At 32.6% G+C, this 20,100-nt stretch overlaps 2 protein-coding genes across 6 annotated transcripts; both read right to left on the bottom strand.

Annotated features, from left to right (window-relative positions):
- Positions 1 to 261: 261 nt before the first annotated feature.
- Positions 262 to 19,041, bottom strand: LOC113516310 (protein smoothened). 5 transcript variants are annotated; one of them, XM_052900977.1, is made up of 13 exons: positions 18,968 to 19,041; positions 18,793 to 18,863; positions 18,074 to 18,257; positions 17,785 to 17,990; positions 9,087 to 9,738; positions 8,496 to 8,709; positions 8,013 to 8,133; positions 7,409 to 7,487; positions 6,568 to 6,792; positions 5,986 to 6,187; positions 3,164 to 3,334; positions 2,550 to 2,753; positions 262 to 2,026 (listed from the first exon to the last, which is right to left on the bottom strand). In XM_052900977.1, exons 1-13 carry the CDS (start codon positions 19,002 to 19,004, stop codon positions 1,630 to 1,632), a joined length of 2,763 nt encoding a protein of 920 aa, XP_052756937.1. In that variant the 5' UTR covers positions 19,005 to 19,041; the 3' UTR covers positions 262 to 1,629. The 5 variants fall into 5 exon arrangements, with proteins under 5 accessions (XP_052756937.1, XP_052756938.1, XP_026756527.1 ...); XM_052900978.1 differs by lacking the exons at positions 17,785 to 17,990; positions 18,074 to 18,257; positions 18,793 to 18,863; positions 18,968 to 19,041 and adding exons at positions 10,706 to 10,856; positions 10,929 to 11,053; XM_026900726.3 differs by lacking the exons at positions 17,785 to 17,990; positions 18,074 to 18,257; positions 18,793 to 18,863; positions 18,968 to 19,041 and adding an exon at positions 13,867 to 14,006.
- LOC113516309 (pre-mRNA 3' end processing protein WDR33) lies at positions 10,981 to 14,005 on the bottom strand. The gene is made up of 2 exons (XM_026900724.3): positions 13,867 to 14,005; positions 10,981 to 13,765 (listed from the first exon to the last, which is right to left on the bottom strand). Exon 2 carries the CDS (start codon positions 13,745 to 13,747, stop codon positions 11,183 to 11,185), a length of 2,565 nt encoding a protein of 854 aa, XP_026756525.1. The 5' UTR covers positions 13,748 to 13,765; positions 13,867 to 14,005; the 3' UTR covers positions 10,981 to 11,182.
- Positions 19,042 to 20,100: the final 1,059 nt, after the last annotated feature.

The following is a 20,100-nucleotide window of genomic DNA, read 5'->3' as shown; positions in this document are numbered from 1 at the left end:
TTATGTGGTTAGAAAAATTTCACTTCCCAACTATTCGGAGATCCCCAAATCCAAAATTATTTAAGAGAGATTTAACAGTTTTTGTTGATGAAAAAAAGTGTTAAAAGAATATAGTAAAAATAATCCCCTATATCTAAGGATGATTAATTACAAATTCATTTGTTTTCTATAGCAGGTTTATATTGATAAGTGTTTAGAATGAATTACAATTGCTATTAAAATCGTGAAGCATTGCAACAAACTGCGAAAAAAAGTCCAGTATTCTTTTTTAAAATTTATTGTGTAAAATGTCATTAAAATAAAGTACATTACTGGTAGAAAACATACATGTTCTTAGAAAACTTCATAATAATAATTAAAGCTAACAGACTTACGAATCATAAAATGCAACTCGAGTCTTTCTGCATTGATAACATTGCAGCATGGTCATGCCGACTTTATAATTAATTGCTAAGTAGTACAATAATAATAATAATATCGCAAACGATTTTATTGCAATATCAAAATATGTATTAATTTCATCATATATAGCCTCGGTACTCTTACACAACAAGAGTAAATTAACATCACAACCGTGTTTTGTACGCCGTCGTTATTGCGCCAACGATATTATTAAGCTCTAAAACGATTGTACCTATATCACAAAGTACGTGCATCCAGTGTGATTACAAAAATTAAATATTTGCGTTGCATGTTTAATATAACAAAATTACTAATACAACTTACATAGTAACACTATCAGTTCTGATTTACCGCTGTCTTTCACCATGCGAGTATTTATGGCACAATTACAATTATGAGGTTACAGATAATATCACAAAAATACCATTAACATTGTCATGGATGTTGCATGCTCGTGCAAGAACGCATGTACATTTAGAAATGAAATTATACGTATTTAACCAGAGATTCCATTCAGTCTTTTAATTATATAACAATGTAACACACATACCGTAAGCAGTTCTCTCTACATCCATTAGAATCTCGAGATTCACGTTTTAAAGACTTTGGACTTCGATAAATCCTAATTTGAACTTTATACTTACTTCTAAAAAGTTTAATAAATAACTTTCATAAAACTATAGAATATTCATATCGTTATTCTGTTTTTTTTTTTTTTTTTATAAATTATGTAGATTTTGTTTTTTTCAGAATTTATGCAATTTAATCTACATATAGATATCATTTGTTTATTGTACATTTAAATAGTGTTTTCGTAAAATTAACGATTAAACGATGGCTAGCTTTACTTTTTTTCATATTCGGGAACATGTCATACAACCGACCTATTAAGATCACATCTTTCTATGTATAATGCTATGTTTACGTATCATTATATTATATATTATGTATATTTGTACTTGAACCTACTGAAAATATTTTGTGAAAATTATAAAGTCTAGGGTTTTCTTAATTCATCTCGACAGAAAATTAATTTTCAGAGTCCATTAATTACCAGAATCGTAACTTGATGATTTATCTTGCCAGTCTAAATAAAGACTATTTTTGATATGAATATACATAATCTTTGTATAAAAGTCAATACTTGACGATTCTTAATAACGCATTGCAAATTGCATGTGCAACGGACGAAATTGTTTACAAGTACATATTTATTCAGAGATCAAGTCAATCAAAACTAAATTTCACCTCCTCGCGGGACCGATCATTGTTAGCCGCTACAGCTTGTAGCCAGTAACGGCTTATTTGGCTTTCTATGGACGGTGTGCTTTCTTTGCGTACATTAGCGGCTCGCGCCTTACGTTTAGCTTTACTATGCTTAGTTCGCCGTCTTCCAACTTTCGTCTTCATTTCTGCAATTTTTACTGAAAGTTGACTATCTAGTGAATTACGACGGGATTCAACCGAAACGTGACGGAGACTAATACTTATTTGAGAGTCCTGGGAATTGCGACGGTCCGGAGTTGAGCTCAACGAGTGATGGGTGTGTGTAGGTAATACAAGAGCATCGCGTCGACGCACAAATCTTGGAAGATTTGCAGCCCATGATGATGATAACTCGGCACTAAAAAATAATAATTACTATTAATATATAAAGCTTGATGGTGTACTATTAATATATAAAGAATATGGTGAACTCAATTTAAAAAAGGATTATTATATAGGATCAAATTATTTATAAAATGTAATATTAGTAAAGTGAGACAGAACATAAGAAAATGTATTTATTTATTCTTTATATTTCTTATTATGAAAAAATAAATTATCCAATCAATAAGCATATTAGTCTTTCTCGTGGGTGTCGTAATAGTCGACTAAGGAAGGGCGAAGGATGAGCAGCAGCGTTGCTCCTAAAACATCTTTAAAGCCTGACTACGGTTGCCAACCTGCCTGTTAAGTGTGGCAACTACTGGCAAAACCCCTAAAGGGGAAGACTTATATTTAGCAGTGGACAGTTAACGGCTGATATAATGATGATGATGAATAATCATGTGAATAGTGATTAGATTTCTTAATATCATGGTAGTTAATTTTGAAATACATACATAATTATTTGCACTACTTTAACAAACAGTTACTGAACATACCTCTCATGTTTAGCGTCCTCTGGATAGTCTATAGGGGACGTGTGATCAATACAGAGTCCCACAGGGTCCTGCCTGGAGCCCCCGAGCGATATAGAGAGGCGGCCGCGAGCCGCAAATTCCCCACGACGACGATAGGCACGAGCGATCAACTCGTGTTTACGTGCGCGTCTTGTTACTTCACTTTCCACAGAACAACCACATTTTCTGAAATATAAAATTTGTTAATAAACTATCATCTCAATTGCAAACCATTAACATATAAATAATAAATCTCCACTAATAAGACAAAGATGTCAGCCTACAATACTTCGCTAATCAGACACATCTTACACAAAATATTCTTCAAATAATGTTAAAACCTATCAAGTAAACACTCCCAGAATTAATAAAATTTTAATAAAATTTCATTTACAAAAATTCTTCAAGCTGTTTAGGTCACATGTTGCGTCAATGATCCACCTAAAATATATTATTCTCTACATTACGTTACATTTCTCAACGTTCTGTTAAAAAAAAAAAAACCTTTATTGTCAACACATCAATCAGTCTAGAAAAACTTAAATATTAGCAAGATAGGGCTTAATGAACCCTAAGAACTGAGTTACCTTGCCTACCTTGCCAAGTATCGCCTCCAGGCGGCTGCAGCAGCCGGAGTCCAGGTCCAAGAGGCCATGAGAGCGCCCGCCGCGAAGCAGCACAGTAACCGCAATTGCAACACCGACACCGAAGGTCTTGCGCCGCCGCCGCATTCCTTACCGCTCTCTTTCAACGCCTCCAACCGACATCTATATAATTTGTAATAAAAATACATAAGCAACCATTTAAGTGTAGCCAGTTTTCATTAAAACATGGATTAAAAAAAAATCTAAAAATTTTTTTAGTATGTTCAGTATGTCCCTTATTATTATAAAATAGTAATAAGGAATGTCATACCAAAAATGTCATGCCATGAATACTGATACGAGAGGCTCAACAATTTTTTGTTCTTTTTTCAATTTCCTAGATAAAACACTATTTTATATGGTAGCTAAAGCTTTCGATATATATAATTAAGCAAAACCGCGTTTCCGCCAACAAAATATTACAAAATCCAAACAGTCGATAACTGCAAATTATGATGGTGTGGCCAACATGTTTGGTATATAATGAGCGCTTCTATAATAGAATTTATCGTGGCAAAGCACGCACAGTTTTGTCATCATATAGGAAAAGAATATGTATGTAATAACAATAATGGCATGCTGATATCGTGACCGTGCATAGCGTGACATTACCGTCGACCGAAAATTAAGCATCTTTTAAAATTATATACAATTTGATTCCTTGTGAAATCGTAATGATAGAATCGTGTCGTGCTTACTTTGCGTCACATAATAATTTCACTGATTATTTATTTAGAATTAATTGGTTTAATTCCACTACCATTAGTACGTGTGTGACTGCCAACATGAAAATTATTCGGAATTTGGATGACGAACGAGCAGCGATTTGATAATTTGCCTGAAGATACCTCTTTAAGAGGTGAATCACGTATCCCAAAATATGCGTGAACAAAATGACAGTCAGAGATTCATGGCCAATATGGAAGGTTGTGGAATTTGTGGTAGTGAGAGTGGTAGTTACGCACAAATTTCTGGTAGTGAGCGTGGTAGTTACGCACAAATTTCTGGTAGTGAGCGTGGTAATCACACACATACTAATGGTAACGGAATTAAACGAAATAATTCTAATCAAATAACCAGTGACATGGACTTCCGCAAGATCATTAAAAAATATATTATGTTTTACTTCTTATTCAGTAAAACAATAATTTACCAAATTTTACTAAACACACTTTATCTACCCAACTTAACATAAAGTCAATCCCTGGCTTAATGAAATTATGATCATCTGTGTATCAAATTCATACAAATCCATTCAGTTATTTAATCGTGATTAAATAACCATCCAGACAACTAAACTGTTACAAAAATTAGTGGAATAACTTGTATGGAAATGGTAAACTATCCTATAGACAAAATGACACCATCTGCGTATCATTGCTAGGTACAGCTCTCTCCTTGTAAGAGGACAACATAATTTAGGACGACATTAACAATACCACCACCATATGGCTGATATATAAATAGATAGATACTCTTTATTGTTTCCTCCAAAAGATTACAATAGTAAACTTATTATCAATACAAACAATTACAAGAAATAATCACAACGAGAAAACAATGGGCAACCTTTTCGCTAAAAATGATCTCTTCCAGGCAACTTTTGGATGGAGCAGAGTAATGATAAGATTTGATCGGAAGCACGATTAATTTTTATGAAATTACATATAATAATGTAAATATATATTAGGGATATATATTTACATTATTATATAAATACACACATACATATACATACATACACGCATACATATACACATAAAAATATATAAATACTGGTCACATGTATACGTAAAATACAAAATTATAAAATTTTTAGATATCATAAAAAATAAGTATGCTAACCAGACAAATAAACAAATTAAAAAGATGACAACTTGTTCAGATAAAAATCCTTAAGTTTTGTTTTAAAACTCAACTTGTTTTAAATTTCGTATAGAAATTGGTAAATTATTCCATAGTCATACAGCTTGCACAGTAAACAATTTATTGTAAAAACTAGAAAAATATATTGGCGTCTTCAGCTGATATATACAGTATAACACAGTAAGAATAGGCAATCTTGCCTATCTTACTCTTCAGTCTATTATATTATCAATATCATTTTTATATGAATGAGAAGAATCATCAGGCAGATCAAGGAAGGAGTTGGTGTCGTGTCATATCAAGAGGTGAAGAGACTCGCTGAAAATCGTAGTGAGTGGCAAAAGCTCCACCGACAAGAGCGCAGCTCTTAAATAGATAGATAGAGAAGAATACGACACAGTACATTCTGTAATCTATACTTATAATAAATCTGTAGAGAGGTGAATTCTGTACATAAAATATATTTCCAAAATAACTATCAGGAGGTGATTATAGTGATCGATACGATCGATGTCTGTCTGTATGTTCGTTATAGAAACAAAAACTACTCGACGGATTTTAACGAAACTTGGTACAATTATTCTTCATACTCCTGGGCAGGTTATAGTACACTTTTCATCATGCTACGATAAATAGGAGCAGAGCAGTAAAGGGAAATGTTGGGAAAACGGGAGAAATTACCCCATTTTTAAGCTTCCGTCGCGTGTGCAGCCTTAATGGCCACTTTTTAAAATGTAAAAATGTCCACCCATGCGACGCCGGGACGGGCCGCTAGTGCTTGATAAATGTTTTTCATACGAACATTTAGTCTACGGTTACCACTTTTGGTGGTGATTCCAAGCTGTATTAAAAAACCAATGTCAATTATTATAAAAAAAATATGTATAAGGATTATTTATATCACTCACACAATATTCTTCTTAAAAGAATCCTTCCATAGATCAGCATTTCGGAACTCATAGATGTGACAGGCGAAGGTGACACAAATGAAAACTGCAACTAGCGCAGCAGTGAGCGAGCATCGAGTAATTGTCTGACGTATCTTGTTCGAAGCCCGCGGCGATATCACGTCCTTACTCGACACGCGGACGGCGATCAGTGAGAACACACCTGAAAACAAATTACATGTAATCATTTTGCAATTTCACGTTTCCAAACAAAGTCATGAATAATATCCTTTTAAAACTATGTTCGACCACCGAAAATTATCTTATTTAAACTTTATTAACTCAAGTTCCTTCAGAAAAGATATTTAACTTGTAAAACACTCCTTTAAAAGGACGCCAATTATTTCATTATCAATCTGTATATAAAGACCGAGACAAAATCAGAAATACGCCAAATTACATCTAGTCTCCTCACAGCTATTTCATATGTGGTTGCCCATAACAAAGTATTTAGAAATTTGTATAATTTTATCGTTAAAAGCTGTTTAATAATGAATATTAATTAAATACTACACAACTTTAATGAATAATAATTAAAAATACCTCTTAGAAGAAAGTATCCACCAAGTAACAATACCACAGAGAGTGGTGCTAACAATAAGGCAACACGCATGGAATAATTCATGTATCCCACAAAGCAGATGCCGGTCACACTGCTACCGTCCACCTCGCCGAACGCCATCGTGGCTATGGTCAGCACTAGCGGCAACGACCACGCCACCAGGTGGAAATACGCCGCTTTTTTATCTATTCTATCTTGTATTTTACCTGAAAAGTAAGTTTCACTTAATTTTTATACAAAAGTGATGTAATTAGATACATTTACAATTTTTGTGTGCCAAATGTTTGTCAATAAATACTATTATGTCTATAGGAACTTCTTATAAGTATTTTTGACAAAAAAAAATGAAATTATTTACAAAACATCATTACATTGATAAAACGACCAGAACATAATACGCCTACATAAAAAATGATAAAATGTATAATTAAATATAGAACAGAATTACATATAAAAATTCTTATTATAATATATTAGCTTCTGCCCGCAACGCTTACATTTATACGCGTATATTTTGTAAGTAGATAAATACTTCTAAAGACATGTCAAGATAAAACATACACTAGATTAGAAGTTAGATTTTATGATTCCGCAACAAAAAATACGGTCAGACAAACAAAATTTTGTTTTACACTACTCTTATATTCTTCTTCTACTCATTTCATTTTTCTACTCTTCATATCAATTTTTCTTAAATTCTATATGCCGACATCGTCTATTTACAATTTCATTATATTAGTAAGAAGTAAGATATGTTCAGCAGTGGTCAGTTAACGGTTGATATGATGATAAAATAGCCACTTTATAGGACTTAATACATACCCAATGCTCGAAAACTCATGTGCCAGGCGTACGTAAATATGACGAACCAAACGCAAGCAGCCATCATGAAATAGTATACCTGTAACAGACAAACACAATGTCATTAGATTATTATTCTACTACAGCTTACAGTGATATGTACAATTTACATATCGTCATAGTCGTAGAATACTGACGGATGTATATATTTAATATTTGTCAGATCCATATTTTATATTTTATATCCGCTTTATATATGGAAACGAAAGCTTTGATCGTGACCTTTATTAGTTAATACATTCTTTTTTTTGAATGGGTCATCCCTTCTTTTTCCGTAGTTGTCGTAAGAGTCGAGTGATGAACAAAAGCGGTCCTATTTAAACACCACCAAAGCCTAATTACGATCGTTATCCCACCTGCCAAGCGTGGCAACTAGTGACAAAACTCCCCAATAGGGGCTGACCTATGTTTAGCAGTGGCTAGATAATAGCTAATATCGTCATAGTGGTAGAATACTGACGGATCTTCATATGTAATCTTTGTGAGATCCATCAGTATTCTACGACTATGACGATATGATGAAATGTTTATCACTTATCTTTAGAAAATATGAACAATGTCTTACCAAAACAAAAATAACAACACAGGACAAGTTTTCTTCTGCAGAGGGCTCGCCTTGTCGTCTAGTTCCATCTTTTGAACAAACAATATCGTCTCTCGAACCAAAACCGAATTGTACAAGCCATCTAAAAAGAATATTTAGTTAATGGTACGTAACAAATACATAATAATTTATAGAGATGATACTCAATTATAAATACGAATTTACAGTTCGGAAATCATTTTTGATAATATAGATTTTTTAAACGACTAATAATAGGTTCGAGGAATTTTAAAATGCAGAATATAATTATTTCTTTGCAACTAATTTTTATTGACAGGATATTTATTAACAAAGTATTTAAAAAGAAATTAAATAAATTCGTAACTATTTTCATAGATTGTGTTAACTGTGACAATATTGGTTAATTTTTAGGAGTTTTTAATAATTATTTGAGTGGTAGTTGTAATTATTTACCAAGATTATTATTCTAGTATAGAAACTAACCCCATAGATGCAACAGCGAAACAGATGTTGATGTAAAAGATGACCAATGCGGGATATTTGTTAGCACTACGCCAGTCAATAAGAAATGTGGCGACGGTGAGTAGGTTGAGAAATAGGCACACCCCGGCACCCCACGCCACCAGGCGATGGATCTGCTGATGCTCGTCTTCAGTGTACAATGGATCCCGACATGGTAGCCCACAACCTGATATACCTGCGTTGTATACATACAAAATATTGGTACTGTGTAATATATTGATATTAAAGATAAAAATGTGTTAACAAAAATTAATCCTTATCTTTACTAATATATAAATTAATAAAATAATATATAAATAATTATATATGTGAGTGTTGTTTGTTTGTTTCCACTTAACATTTAACGGTTCAACTAATCATAATGGAATTTGGTAAAAATCTAATGTTTGGAAGGAAGAAATACATATTCAAGTCAATTAATAAATCCCCGTCACGCAGAAGTTGTGAGTGAATACTAGTAACAAATAAAAAAAAAATAGTATAATAGTGTAGAAAAAAACAAGTTGGAAAATTGCAAATAGTAAATAAAACTACTTTCCTCAGTATACGAACCTTCATAGAAGTGCAAAGCTTTTTCTGTATAGATAAGTGGCGATAAACATGTGCCGGTTGTATTAAATTTCATTTCCCTCGCCGGTGTTTCGCACTTCGGTGGAAATAATGTAGTGTTACATTTTAAAAAAGAAGGAAAATATGTAGTGTTGTACAATATAGCACATGGCTCCATGGTAATCTTGCACATTTCATATGAAGGCAAATAGACCATATCTTGGCCTAATATTCGTTCGCACTTCGGCATAAATGTCGCACAGAGTAAAGGCTGTATCACAGCCCAACATTTTGGCACATTTATCAGTTCTTTATATAATTCCAGCTGTGTTTGGATTTGATTCTGATTGTCGTAAAAAGTAAGATGAATGCTTGTTTTATCATAAGGCAGCTTAGTTCCTAAACAAGTGGACTTATCTAACGGCTCGCAACGAGCTCTCCTCACACAACTGTCAAGTTTTATCTCGCGTTCCGGGAACCATGGAGCCGCCCTGTTGGGCTTTATCAATCTAAAGTTGGGAGTCCCATTTATAGCTTCTAGTATATCTGTGCCATTGTCTACTAGGATTGCGTTTTTCTCTGCCCCGTTATCGTGTTGACTTGCTTGACATAACAATATACTCAACACCAAACACAAGCATCTTGCAATTTTCATCTGGAACAAAAGAAAACACACGGTGACTATGGCGCCAAAACATCTAGTAAGGGCAAAAATAAATTATAAAAATGAAAACTACAAATAATTTTTTTTATTCATCTTTATTTATTTAGGTGTAGGGCGATGTCAAATGAAACCCCTTAAAATTTCAAAATTTTATTATGTCTACAAATTTTATAGTTGCTATTAATTTTCTAATTTGTAACCATTAATCAATAATATTCAAGTTCTATCGGTATACAGTCCAAGGCGGAAGGAATTTGGTAGGTATGGGTAGGTACTTAGGTGCATGTCTGTATTGTAATAATTTTTGTGTTAATAATACTGATTTCCTTTTAAAGATATTTGTGACTTATTATAAACACTTACTTGGCCAAAATAGCCACACAATATATGTATTAAAGATCAAATTCTATTTACCTATTTATAATAATTTATATTACAGGCGTGTAAATAATCAATGACGTGACGCAAAATATGTTGGATATATAATAATTTGTATATGAAATAATATTTTCGATTGTAACATTATATCTATCCATTACTAATACGTAAACACTTAAAAAACTTATACTTACCAAGTTTAATATCCACATGCAATTACAGTTTTAATATAGGTAAATAACAACTATTATACCTTCGGCAAATTATAAACTATTTTAAAGTTTACGCAGTTTACGTTCTTTTTTTTGTTCATATAAATAAACAAGCTCCTGAATTATTTCAGCTTTGTATTTATTAAAATTAAATTTATTCAATTAAAATATATAAAAAGAACTTGTATTACCAAAAGCTGGAAAATAGCAGTGTTAAAGGAAGGGATGCCTTGGACGTGTTTTGAAATTTTATTATTCATCATTTATTTATTTCGTTACTTATAATTTACAATTAAGGTAAGGGAAATCTCTTTATTTATGAAAGGTTTATAATATTTTATTATTGACAAATCAAATTCAATAAATACCAGGCTCTTACTATAAGGTTGACGAAGATGATGAGATGAAGGTCCAAACACGAAATCACCAGAAAAGAAGGCAGGAAACTTGCAAGTTGAATATGTAAAAGCTTCTATTGATGACCGCATTTCTTTCTTCTGCATTTAACACAGTAGTTACCTGAGATAACAATCAACGAGTTATTATACTACCAAAGTTGTAAATTATTAAATCAATAAGATATTAACTCACCTGAACTGCGGAAGAGTAACTACACCTGTATATGAACATAATAATAATAATCTTTTTTTGACATAATATAAATTTATTATGTTTCAGCTTACGAAAATAAAACACAAGCTGTAAATAAAAATTATGTACAACCTTAGGAATCGCATCGTTATCAAATTGTCTGTTACACTTAACACACGTCATATTCAGTTCTCTCACAAACAAATGGGAATATAAAAGTCTGTAGGAGCATTCAAAATAAAAAAACTCTTAAGCTAGTTAGATTTTGTCGATTTGCCGCCACGTCTAAAACTTCTATTGGCGCCGCCACCCCTGCGATTCCAGGAAGAACCACGATTAACCGTATTACCTCTTCTGCCACGTAAACCAAGACCATTCACTCCACGGCCTCTACCTCTACCTCTCCCTCTATATCCTCCATCCCATCTTTGATTTCTCCCATATCCATCGTCTCCATTACCTTCATCATTATAATTATCCTCCTCATAACTCTGATCAAAAGATTCCTCTTCATTATTATATTCTTCGTCATTTTGTGGGTATGATGGATTATCATAATTTGAATCATAATGGCCTTTGTTATTATAACCATTATCACTGAAAGGTGGAAGTGGTGGCATATTGCCCATAGGTGGCATGTTATTCATTGGTGGCATCCCCATTGGTGGCATATTGCCCATTGGAGGCATATTACCCATAGGTGGCATATTGCTCATTGGTGGCATATTACCCATTGGAGGCATATTTCCTAATAGTGGCATAGGACCCATTCCAGGCATTGGACCCATAGGGCCCATGGGACCCATATTTCCCATAGGCATTGGGGGCCCCATCATATTTCCCATTGGAGGCATATTATTAATTGGTCCCATAGTGTTTATATCAGATCCATTGTTATAGGATTGGTCCTGTTCTCGACTGTTATTATGTTCCTCCATATCATGATCATAATAATCATCTTGTTCAAAATTATCCCTCTCATTATCACCACCTTCTTTTTCATTACTTTCATTTTCATGCTCTGGATATTCAAATGGTTGGAAATTTTCTTCATCAGCATCATCTTCTAAATGAGGCATTACATCATGCAATTCTTCTATTTCTCCTGTGGCTATATATTTTTTAAGTGCCAAGGGCCCCTCTGATATAGCTGCTTCAAGTTTAGAACCAGGTTCCACAGGTATCACCTTGCCATAAATAAATATTGCCGATGGTGTAATTTCATTTAATGGTATAGCACCAGGTACTGATTTTACTAAAGCCTGAGTCAAAGCCTCTGTAGCAGCTTCATCAGCAGTGGGCCCATGATTCCACTGTGCTTGAAAATTCCTTGGGATTGGTTTACTATATGGGACTTTCTTTACTTTTTTCTCAAATTCCATTGGAATAAATGTGGTATCCAGGTCCAAACCTGGAATTACTTTATCAGTATCAGTAGAGAATATCTCAACTTTATCTTCAGGTCCCATCCCAGGAATAATAGCTGGTTCTTCTAAATCATTATCATCCTGAACACCAGGTGGTAGAGTATTCAAATTATATTTATCCCTCATCAAGTCCCCAGGGCGATTTCGAGTCCAAAATTTTGATGTATGATCATTGGATCCAGAACACAGTATATGTCCCAGAGGGTGCCATGCCATAGTCCAAACAATTGATTCATGAGCACCTTCAATACAACCTACTTCTTTATCAGTGCCTACATTCCAAAACAAAATGGCGCCATCAGAACCACCTGAACAAAACAATCCCTCATGAGTGGGATGCCAAACAACACTGGAAGCTTCTTTTTTATGGCCTCTGAATATTTGCAACTCAGTTCCAAGTTTACGGATGTCAAATAACTTGAGTAAATGGTCCCGAGAAGCAGTAATTAACCAGTTACCATTTTCATTCCATTTCAGATCCATTACGGTAGACTTATGAGCATGTAGTGTTGATAAAGCTGTCCCAGATTTTGGATCCCATAATTTAATTGGCTGTTGGTTATCCTTGCTGCCAGACACAATAAGGGCTTTTGTAGGATGCCATTGAACACACTTAACATCTGCACCATGTCCCCTTAATATTCTTTCTTCTTGACATCTGTAGAAATCAAATATTCTTAAAGTTCCATCATCTGAACATGTAACAATCTTAGAATCACTAGGACTAAAACTAATACCTCTAACTGCTTCTTTGTGAGCCTGATACATCTTCACATTATTCATATTACTTTGCCAATACTTAATAAATCCTGAGTGATCTCCTGTAACCATCCATCCTTCACCATGGGACCAAACCATAGATCTCACAGGAGAATCATGAGCTTGAAGTATAGTTTCAAAATTAAATGTTAAACCATTCCACAAAGTAAATTCTCCTGATGATGCTCCTGTTATTAACCTTCTACCTTCTGGGGTCCACGCAACGGCAAATATAGGGCATCTCATTTTATTAGTCGCAGTTTTAACAAAACGAGTTGTAACAGCATTTATAGGATTATCAGGATATGAAGGCGGCGGTAATAAATCAGGTGTATACATTGCATCGGGTTGCAATGCATGTCTATCCCTCCAATCCCGTTGCCAAACGCGACATTCTAAAGCTTTAATTATAGCCGAGTTATAATCTACAGTTTTCCGCATAACTGATTTACGTAAACGTTTACCATCAAAGTCATCTTGAGTCATGTTCAGTGGACCTTGTGGCGGAAAACGCATTTGGTAGTTGAAAGGCCTAAAGGTATGGCGCATGTTGTTACGGCCGGGCGGACCCATAGGACCACCCATGCCGGGTGGTGGCATGCCCATATGCGGCGGAGGGTGCCCGAAATCCATAGTTAATGACTTCGATACCTATTTAAACAAATGTTTTTTTTATTAAAAAAAGAAGCAAACATCTAAACTAACCGCATATAAATTTAACATAAAAAGAGCTCTCTAATTTAGTTTTTTACCTTGTGTAAAGAGTTTACGCTATAACATTATATACACTGACTTCACGGCTACACTGCACAGAAACTATTAAACGAATATCACTAACAAATTGCATATAAATTTAATGGAATTATGAACACAAACGTTAACCTATATCATGAGCGGAAATGCTAGCCAAGCAAGCGACTTGCGCCATATTGTATTAGTTAGTGCTGTCACACTACTTTTCATTGATACGATTATGATTATAATTATAATCGATAGTCTATCTCAATCCTTACTAAAATTATAAATATGAAAGTGAATTTTTTTGTTCGTTATTTTATAACGCCTAATGGCTTAATCAATAACTATGAAATTTGATATACACGTACTATATGGAATAGAGAAAAATATAGCTTACTTTTTACACGTCACGTAGTCCGCATCGCGCATAAAGCTAATCGTAAGAGGCCTTTCACATTTTTTGCATAAATTGTTTCTGTGCTTACCTTGGCAGGGGCATTGATTGTTGTGCTTCTTGATTCCATGATAGTCCTTGACATATACAAAAACAAGGCCTTTTATTCCGCATAACTCCCAATCTTCATCAGAAAGTATATTATTCGAATCAAATTGTCTGAACTTAAACATCGATTGCACCAATATCATTGAATCTCAATGAATACGATCATGTAAGCTGTTAACTTGTTATGATATAACAAACTTACAGAGAAACATCAATTTTAAAAAATGTTAATTGTAAGTTGTGTGATGCCGGACCAAACATAGAAACAAAAAAAAAATCTAAAAATTATTATAGTAGTATTGTAAGTAGGTATATTTATGGAATATAAAATTTATGTGTAAGGAATGATGATTAACATTCTCGGTTGATACAAATAAAAGTTTATTTATCTGTTAAAAGTTTATGTAAATTAAGAAATATTATAATGAATTAGACGTGGTCTCTTAACTTTTACCAACATAGTTGTCTGAGTCATATAGTTACCCGATATGAACTGTGATTCAAAGTAAAAAAAATATTATTATTATAAAGTTAAACTTTAGGTCATTTCAGCTAATAATCGTCCACTTCATAAATAGTCACTGTACATAAGCCATCCCCATTAGGGGAATTTTGCTAGTAATTGTCACGCTTGGTAGGTGAATTAGCAACAGTAGTCAGGATTTTGGAGATGTATTAAGAGGGATGCTGCTGGCCATTCCTCTACCATCAAGTTTCTTTAGTCGCCTTTTACGACACCTACAGGAGAACAGGGGGTGGCCTTTTCTACGCCGAAACCACACGGACGTTCATTTAAGTAACTATTATTTGGGAATTAAATCTTAATTCGGGAATAGGTATTTATTAAAAACAAAAATCTGTAATGACATTTTTATTAATAAAATATTAACGAGAAGATGTATTGTTCTCTTTAAGCAAAACAGGAGGAATTATTAAAGATGGTGTTGGTGGATTAGTTGTGAAATCAAACATCATAAAGTCGTCATGTTCGATTACATCACGTGAATCATCGACACCGCATGTAAGAAATTTATTATATTTGCTCAAATCAAGAAATCCCACTCCACAAGGTCGATCTACGAGACGAGAAGTCATCATGCCTTGAACAAATCCAGAACATACAATAACTGTCCCTAGGTCATCCTGTAAAAAATAATTTTGATTCTGAATTGTATTACAGAGTAACTAAAAGTTTGACTTCGCTGAATAAAACTCGTGTTATAAATATATGTATCTATCTACTTTGCAAGTGGTTTTAGTTCATGTAATAATATAAAAGGAATTGTTCTAAGTAAAATATTAACTATTTTATAGGATCTATGATTATTATGATAGAGCTGTTTGCTTGTTTTAGTATGACAATCCATTTTCACGATGTGTTTTATTGTAAATAAGAAAATAATTGTCATACCACTTTACTGGTTCTCAAACCAAAATATCCTGTATTATGAAGAACCAAGCAAAAAATCTGGGAACACAAACCAACTCTTTTGTTTTCAACCTACTCTTTTTTTTTTCAACGGACTCTATATACATAAAGCATAGTTCAAGCCATTAGCTCATTGAGTATGTCAAAAATAATTTTGTCTTTATAATATAAGATTTTATTTCTATTTATTTTTAACAACCAAACTCAAATATAGTCAAAAAATTATAAACTATGATTTAAAAAAATCATTCTGTATATTTTATTAAGAAAAAAAATTATGTGAAACGCGAGCGGGTCATTAATATTTTATATCTAACCATTTAGTTCCGATTATTAAAAATACTTACTCGTAGATGTGATTCCAATTGACTACTCACAACCTTTCTTTTCAGCACAGTTGATTATAAAAAAAATAGAAATAATGTATATTTAGTAATGAATAATATAAATTTAAAATGATATCTATTTATCTGTTACTAATCGTCATGAAATTTGAAACGCATAAACACTTAAACCGATTTTAATAAAGGTTGTAAATTTAAACGAATAAGTATAAATGAATAAAATCAAGCGCCCCATTATTATTTTACGTTTTTATAACTAGAGTACTTACTGGACACAATGCTCCAAATTTTTCATTCTAAAAAATTAATATAAGAATGTAAACTTTAAAAATGATGATCATTAAATCAAAGCAATGTTTATATAACTTCAATGACATTATATAAATCTCTTTTTGAATTTCGAATGAATTTCTAAGTTTGAATGTTCTTTACTAAAATTTTCTTTATTTTATACTTTCTAATATTTCTAAAATAAAAAATATTTCGTAGTAACAAAATGACACTACAAGTCTAATTATCAACTAAAAATAAAATAATTTGTACCACTTTACATTCAAAGTTACTGTTTTTATTATTTTTATAAATGGTGCAATAAAGTGTAAAATAAATAAATAAATTATCTTCACACAATTTTCTTAAAAAATTTACCAATCTTCTATTTTAAATTGCATTTTTGAAAAATAAAATTAGTAATGTAATAATACACTATTACCCGTGCTATTACTACATCGCCACACAAGTACCATAAATAATCTTTATTAGCTTTAATGCTGATTTTACTTTATCTATACTTCTATAATTATATTGTAGAAAGAAAATATTTGGTTGCATGCTTGTAATAGATAATCTTAAAAAATACTCAACCAATTTAATTTTCATTTAAAAAAAATCTTTCACTCATAGAAAGCTACATTATAAGCGAGTAGTATAGACTATATGTTATTTTCGAAAATTCTGTTTACGAAGTCTGGCCGGATCGCTAGTGATATTACAATAATACAATAAATATTTAATCTTGCAGGGTGGTTGCTGTACGCAAAGATACTTATTGCCGTAATTCCATATTTGAGGACAATTTTCAGTAGGTGCAAGAATAACATCTACTCGACGAAGATTGATCAGCAGTGGTATCAAATATCCCTATAATTAATTGTAAAATTAAATAAATATAAAGATTAAATTTAAATAAAATAAAAATTATAAATATACTTTTATAATTAGGTATGTGCTATTGGAGAAAAAAATCATCCAGAATAAATCCTGCTGATTTTGTGTATAATGTATTATTAGATAAATTGTAATGGATTGTTGTGTCTAATAATAAAACAAAAAAAATAAATATTAGTAACATCTAGGTACATAAACGACAAGTAAGTTATAGTACACATATAAATAATGGCACGTAGATATATTATATTTAAGTATGCGAATGCAGAGTAAACGCCGTGTAGGACGACCCCCCACTAGATAGAGTGACGACCTGAAATGCATTGCAGGGAATCAGTGAATGGCTCACGACCGTTCTTTATGGCAGTCTATGGAGAGGTTTCTGGAGGAGACGAATAATGGCTGAAATAATGATGACGAAGTATGCTAAGTATCATCTGCCATTTACAAGTGGTTCAACATAAATCTTTCGATTGATAACTATACTTACATTTCGCCTACTCCCCCAGCCATAGTAACGACAGTTTGTGTCACCGATACGCCGATCGTCTTTCGGAGCTAAGATGCCATATCTTACTCTATTCACTACAAAATCAGAGCCAGGTTCACGTTTGTGAAATGAGAATTGTTGATTTAATACCAACAACGCCATATTATCAGATGAAGACTCTGTCCATCGCCTTGTATGGTTATATCCTAAAAATTTATATAATTTTAAAAATGTCATAAATCTAAAAATTTTATTTCTTAAGCTTCACTATATATTAAAATATAGATACCTCTATGAATACAAAGATGTTGTACTAATCGATTAACGCCTGCAAATTCTAAAAATTTATGTGTACCACCAATAACGTCAAATTTATATCTTTCGCCAAACACACAACTAGCTGGAGTTAACACGACATGGGCTTCTATCAATGCTCCCACGCAGAACATCATTGCATGAGATAAAAAATGTACCTAAAGAAAAGAAAAATATATTTGGTACTTAAAAAATCATTTACCATCTATTAACTTAGTGTATTTGTTATATATAAACTAACATACAATACTTTACATATACTAGTACAGCTATTGAAGCTGTTTCCACGACATTGTCAGCTTAGAAATCGTATACATGTACCTACCAAAAACCCTTCACGTGATTAAAGGCTACATATGCTAGGCTAGGCATAGGTTAGGCTAAATATGAACTGTCCAATTATTTGTACTAAATTCTCTTGGAATAAATGTTTTATTGTGATTTTTTTATAGTAATGACATTAATATTTTTTTTCTTTACCAACTTATTTATGATTACCAGACTAGCAGTTAAATTATGAGAAAAGGACTCAAAGTAAAATTTCTGAACAACAAACAGATCCTAAGAATAGTACAGATCGTTACCTACTGTTACTAAAATCTATAGTTCTTTTTACAGAATAAATTTTTTCGTCAGGTAGTCAAACATATCAGTAGGCGCACGTCAAACTAACCTACCATAAAATTGACTTACAATATACTGTCCTTCATTTACATCCGCTTGCACGCCCATAAAACCTGCTGCATTTTTAAAGTCCATATCCACTGCAATAGTAAATTTTAATTAAATTAATTTTAATTTTAAATACTTTATTTTACATTTAATAAAAAAAATACTGCAATTTATGAGTATTGTTCTATATATTTACGTAATGTAGCTATCCCGCCAATTTGTCCAACGCCCATTTTTAAGTTATAGGCGTTTAAGATATTACGCCTTTGTACAAATATTCGAACTCAGTATTTTACTGATGTAAGCAACAGTAAATTAAATTTTACAGTTTTGGAAATGTCTGATAATAAAATCAGTGAATTGTAACAGTGATAACAGAATCCTTAATAACAATAGTATCGTCGTATTTTTAAGGGTTCCGTAACTAAATAGTATTTTAGTACGATACTGTCCATTTGTTTAGTCGTTTGTCATAGCGCTTTATTTTAGGTAATCACTTCAGAAACTTTTAAGGTACATCGTCCTTTTGAAGGTCATTTTTAAAATATTATTCCTAGAATTAAAATAATAGCAAAAATATATATTAAAATTCGATTCTTATACTACAGTCTGTGCCTTTGAAATTAATTTATTTGCATTGTAAGTTACATAAATTTAACAAAAAGAAAAGAAAGAGACAGATTTTCAACAATCATTAATTGTTTTAACACAACAATTATAACACGAAATTATAGCTGATACATTTTTCTTTAATCCGTGTCTTTAATTTTAAATATAGCTAAAGTTTCAATGCGTAAATCTAAATTTATATTATTTACATATCGGAAAGTTGAAGATAGTTTCTTGGCAGGCAGAATGGCAACCACTCAACTTTAAGTTAGCATAGTCGCCTCTTACGACACCTGCGGGAAAAGGAAGAGGTTTTTTTATACAACTTAAAGTGACAAAACAAACTGACGGCCCACCTGATGGAAAGTAGTAATCGGCGCCTCTATAGACATGAGCAGTACCATGGACATAACAGAGTATAGTATAGTAGAGGTGGCCCATTCTATGCCAGGACCATACGACAATGCGCGCTATACATGGCAATACTGTTACTGAGACCAGACTGTTGCATAGACCAGAGAACACATTTGTCGACGTACTTAGCCATTTTGTCGTTTAATAGGTTGAATTAAGGTTTATTTGTATTTTTATTATATATTTGCATTTTTTCTATGCAACTTAGAATGGCAAAGAAGCCAGCGATCTATCTAATGGAAAGTGGTAATTGTCGTCTAAAGACAAAAACAGTACTATGATACCCTTCATGTGTTGCCATTCCCG

This window comes from Galleria mellonella, unplaced genomic scaffold, assembly GCF_026898425.1.
Source record: "Galleria mellonella isolate WM207_F2 unplaced genomic scaffold, CSIRO_AGI_GalMel_v1 utg74, whole genome shotgun sequence".
Taxonomy (NCBI): Eukaryota; Metazoa; Arthropoda; class Insecta; order Lepidoptera; family Pyralidae; genus Galleria; species Galleria mellonella.
This window is presented reverse-complemented; position numbering and strand designations above follow the sequence as displayed.

Bases quoted from the DNA above. Each gene is read 5' to 3' on its own strand.
- LOC113516309 (XM_026900724.3), bottom strand. From the start codon at position 13,747: ATGGATTTCGGGCACCCTCCGCCGCATATGGGCATGCCACCACCCGGC.
- LOC113516310 (XM_052900977.1), bottom strand. From the start codon at position 19,004: ATGGGCGTTGGACAAATTGGCGGGATAGCTACATTAC. The intron at 17,991-18,073 runs GTATCTATATTT...ATAAATTTTTAG, and splicing joins ACATCTTTGTATTCATAGAG to GATATAACCATACAAGGCGA. The intron at 9,739-17,784 runs GTAAGTATAGTT...CTTTTGTTCCAG, and splicing joins GCTGGGGGAGTAGGCGAAAT to ATGAAAATTGCAAGATGCTT.